The following is a 4,577-nucleotide window of genomic DNA, read 5'->3' as shown; positions in this document are numbered from 1 at the left end:
TAATCAAGACTCATGCAGTGCTTCATGAATTTACATCAAACTTTCTGAGCTAGGCACGTCATTATGGAAAATGTGCATTTTGTACCATTTCAGTGGCCGTAACTCTGGATGTAGGGGACAGAGCCAGACGAAATAGGAGGTGCACAAGTTCATATCATGATAAAGACTCATTCATCAATTTATATAAAATACTTTCTGAGCTAGGCGCACAACAAGGTGAAAATGTGCATTTTTGACTATTTCAGGAGCTATAACTCAAGAAATATGGGGCGGAGTCAGGCGGAAAATAGGAGATGCTCAAGTTTATATCACAATAATGATTCATGCAAAGTTTCATTAATTTATACGAAATACTTCTTGCGCTATCCACATCACAACGTGAAAATGTGCATTTTTTGCTATTTCAGGGGCGCAAGTTCATATCATGGTTAAGATTCGTGCAAGGTTTCATCAATCTATATCAAACACTTTCTGAGCTAGGCGTGTCACAAAGTTAAAATATATGTTTTTGACTATGTTAGTGGCCAAAATTTTGAAAATAAGTGCCGGAGCCAGACAAATAGAAGGTACGAAAGTATATATCACGATAAAGACTCGTGCAATTTTTCGTCAATTTATATCAAATATTTTTGAGCCAGGTACGACAAGAACTTCGGGCGACGGACGGACGCTCAGACACACGGATAAGACAAAATCTATATGCCCCACCATTCATAGGGGCACAATTAAGTTAAAAGTTGATAATCTGAGGCCATTTCTTGAACTGCAAAATTATTCCTATAGTTGTGTTGCTTCGAATGTTTAGCTTCGCATGTTTATTTACCCCATCCACTTTTTCCTAGTTTGAGAGTGTACCACTCTTCCAATATTAATCAGAGTGTACTGATATATTGTCATTTTAATGTTTATTTAGGTTATAATATCTGCTGAAAATAACACCTGAATATTTCAACTAATAAAAAATGTTTTAGATTTTTGGTGAAGTTCGTCCATTGGAAATTAGTAAATTTGATTAGGCCACCTTGTGGCTCTGTGTTGAAAAAAGTATTCAAGACAATTTAAAACGCAACATGTTTTGTAAATGTCCATTGCATAGTTATTTTATCATGACAGTTCCGGGTAAAAAGTTTGAACCATTTTTAAAAACTCGGCGGAGATTGTGTTCTTGGCTGGTTACATGTCAAATTACCCCACCCACTTTAAATGTGAATTTCTATAAAAGTAAGTCAAAACTGATAACAGTAATACCAGTGAATGAAACTTAATGCATGTAGGTATATTGTCATAAAATATAGAGAAAATCAAAAAACATTTTGCGCAGACACCTAACTGGGACCCCCCTTTAAGACTGCGGGTATTGGAATTCATCTCAATCGTGATTTTCGGCTGTATTTTATCCGAGTCAAAACCATTCTGCTTGTTTTGTACGCGAATGCTCTGATAGCACCGATGATTTATAATACACAGAACTTCAGAAGGCATGAGGCATGAAATAATATTTTATTGTAAGGAATCGTGTGTAACTGCATCAAGTAGACAAGGGGATTGAAGGGCGTAGGAATTCACAAGTGAGTGAAATTCTGGAGTATTTTTATCACCTTTAGTCTCGGGTGGATAAACCGTTCTCCAACTCGGTGGATAAACTTAAGTTAAGAAAGACAGTAACCTAATATTCTCTATGTATTAAGCTAGTTACCTGCAGGTAATTTTAAGATTTGTTACCACGTGGTGTTGGTACTTACTTTGATAAGTCATGTAAGCTATTCCAGAATCCTCTGTAGTGCTTATTTATCTTATCACTTATATCTTTGTTTCAGGATTGACTGGATATACTCACACTTTACAAAATGGTGCTACTTAAAATGTTTGTTAAAAGGTAACATACTATATATCTAGTTTTCAATCGGGTCATCTTTAAATAGTGCTTATGAATATACGCTATTATTCAGGAATCAGAGAGTTGTTAGATATTTCAGTTTACTTATCTGCAACATTTCATGGCGATTTAATTCAACCGCGCATTTTGATTGCACTTGATATTTTCTTGTGTTATTTGACAGAATGCTTTCAAATAGTTTTTATAAAGATGTCAATATATCTTACTAATGTAATACATGAACGAAATTAGTAATATTTCAGAACACTATCTTAATTTATATATTGTATTATCAGTTAGGAAGTTATTATTATTATATTATTATTATTATTATAAGTTATTATCAGTAAGTCCAAAAGGAAACTACTCTTCTGCTTGTTTGATATAATTGCAGATCCCGATATTTGTTATTGCTCTGCATTGCCATGACTATCTCTGGAATGTCCGTTATGTATTCTGCAAAGCTATTGATAATTTCGTTGAACGAACACAAGTACTCAGTGAGTAGAACTATGCTTTCCTGCATATATAGCAATAAACAAGAATTGAACAGACTGGTAGATATGACTGAAACTAAAGAAAACCCTCAGGACACTGTTCAAAGCAAAAATATTCAACAGATACTATTCATTAATAAACCAGCTTGGATCGACATTGCAAGAACAAATGAGTACTTAAGAAACAAATGTCATTTTAAAAACTGTGTTATGACAAATAAAGTTAACAATATACCTCAGATGTCAGCCGTCGTCTTCAGTACGCCTCACGCACTTAAATTTGGTTGCCCATATTTGAAAAGCAAACGCCCTTATTCACAAATCTGGGTCTTTATGACTTTCGAGGCTCCGTCAGGTAGACCATCGTGGTACAGAGACCGAGTTTGGAAAAACACCATGAACTGGTCATGGGGATACAGACTTGACTCGGACATATTTCGGCCTATTCAGGTATTAACTACAAGAAGTGTGTTACCACACCGTGATTACGATACTATATTTAAACGGAAAAAGAAACTTGCGGCTTGGGTTGTGAGCAACTGTCATGCTAAGAGCCTTCGAGATGAATATGTACATGCACTTATTCGTGAAGGTATACAGGTTGATATATTTGGTAAATGTTCAAAGAACAAATCGAGAGTAAGTCGGGATGATATTCATCGACTAATTAATGAAGACTACAAATTTTATTTGTCATTCGAAAACAATTTTTGTAAAGATTATGTTACAGAAAAATTTTATACTTACTTAGGTTTGGACACCATATTAATAGTTCGAGGTGGACTTAATTATTCGGAGCATTTTAATCAGAACGCATTTATTGACACTTCGTCATTTTCATCAGTGAAATCATTAGCAAGCTATATGTTGAAGGTCAGTCAGGACATGAAACTATACACCAGGTATTTACGAAACAAAGACATATATAATATTGCAGATTCAAATTACAATAGCATGTATGAATCAGAATGTAGACTGTGTGAAAAGATAAATAACAAAGAACGGTATGAAAAGACATATGAAGACATTGCAACATACCTACATAACGGTACATGTTTTAATCCAGATATAATAGTTTAATTAATGCAATATTGCTTTTATATGAAACTTCCTCCAGAAGCAATGAATACATGAACAATTTATAGATACATATCACTTTATCTGCAGAACACTTTAAAAAAAGTCTTTAGTTACCTTTTTCCGTTTCTCTGAAAACTACTCTTTTCGTTTACATTCAAAATCTTTTCTTTAATGAATTTTTAAAATGTTGAACACATTGTTAACATCCATATGTCTATAATCACATTCATACACTAGGTGAAATTATAAACAAATATCGTTGCAAAGTATTACAAGCTCCTACATTTGTCTCTTGAATGGTTAGTGTTTCAACATAACAATTGCTTTCGTATCATGTTGCTTCGTACCGTGTTTGGTGCTAGACATGCTGACAATCTATATTCCTGATATGATCGTGTTTATCGCTTTTGTGAAAGAAATATAGCACCGCATTTTCTTTGGCATTTTTGTTAGTCAAGAGACGTCAAATGTTGACCTTGCTTGTATATTCCTAAACAGTTCCGAAATCCTTCGTTAGATGTTGTGAGTAATGTAATATGACAACCACACTTTGTTGATACGAGTTGGAGTATTGCACACTAACATTTGGCAGTCAATTAAATGTTATGTATTATGATGCTAGACTGTGTATCTGTAAGCAAAGGTGTAGCAAATCATTTTTATTCACGCGTTATTTAGGCCCTTGCACAGCTTATTACCTTCGCCTTTTACTTCGGTTCTAATTTATATTTATATCTTCTATTTAACAATGTTGTAGGATGTTCAACACAGTTTCATTTGAAAGTCTTACTTTTGACGCACATTTATATTTTTAAGCACATTCATTCACCTTACGTGGTGCAATTATAAATAAACGTCGTTGCAAAGTATCAAAATATCCTACATGCGCCTTTTGGATAGTTAATGTTTAAACATAACATTTGCTTTCGTACAATGTAGCTTCGTATCCTTTTGCTTCGAACCAGTTTAGGTGCTGGACATACTGAGTATATTTTGTCCTGATATGCATGCCATATATAATGTTTTTGCGGAATGTATGCTCAGCTAATATGAGTAGAATGTACACATTCATGTTAGGCAGTCAATTAAATGTTATGTATTATGATACAATGTATATCTTAAAA

At 33.9% G+C, this 4,577-nt stretch overlaps 1 protein-coding gene across 1 annotated transcript; it reads left to right on the top strand.

Annotated features, from left to right (window-relative positions):
• The first annotated feature begins 2,388 nt into the window (after positions 1-2,388).
• LOC128550987 (alpha-(1,3)-fucosyltransferase fut-5-like) lies at positions 2,389-3,453 on the top strand. The gene has a single exon (XM_053531212.1). It carries the CDS (start codon positions 2,389-2,391, stop codon positions 3,451-3,453), a length of 1,065 nt encoding a protein of 354 aa, XP_053387187.1.
• Positions 3,454-4,577: the final 1,124 nt, after the last annotated feature.

Source organism: Mercenaria mercenaria, chromosome 19, assembly GCF_021730395.1.
Source record: "Mercenaria mercenaria strain notata chromosome 19, MADL_Memer_1, whole genome shotgun sequence".
Taxonomy (NCBI): Eukaryota; Metazoa; Mollusca; class Bivalvia; order Venerida; family Veneridae; genus Mercenaria; species Mercenaria mercenaria.
Note: the sequence above shows the minus strand (reverse complement) of the source record. Positions and strands in the feature narration are given on the sequence as shown.

What these genes read in the sequence shown, in the direction of transcription:
- LOC128550987 (XM_053531212.1), top strand. Translation starts at nt 2,389, where the DNA reads ATGCTTTCCTGCATATATAGCAATAAACAAGAATTGAACAGACTGGTA.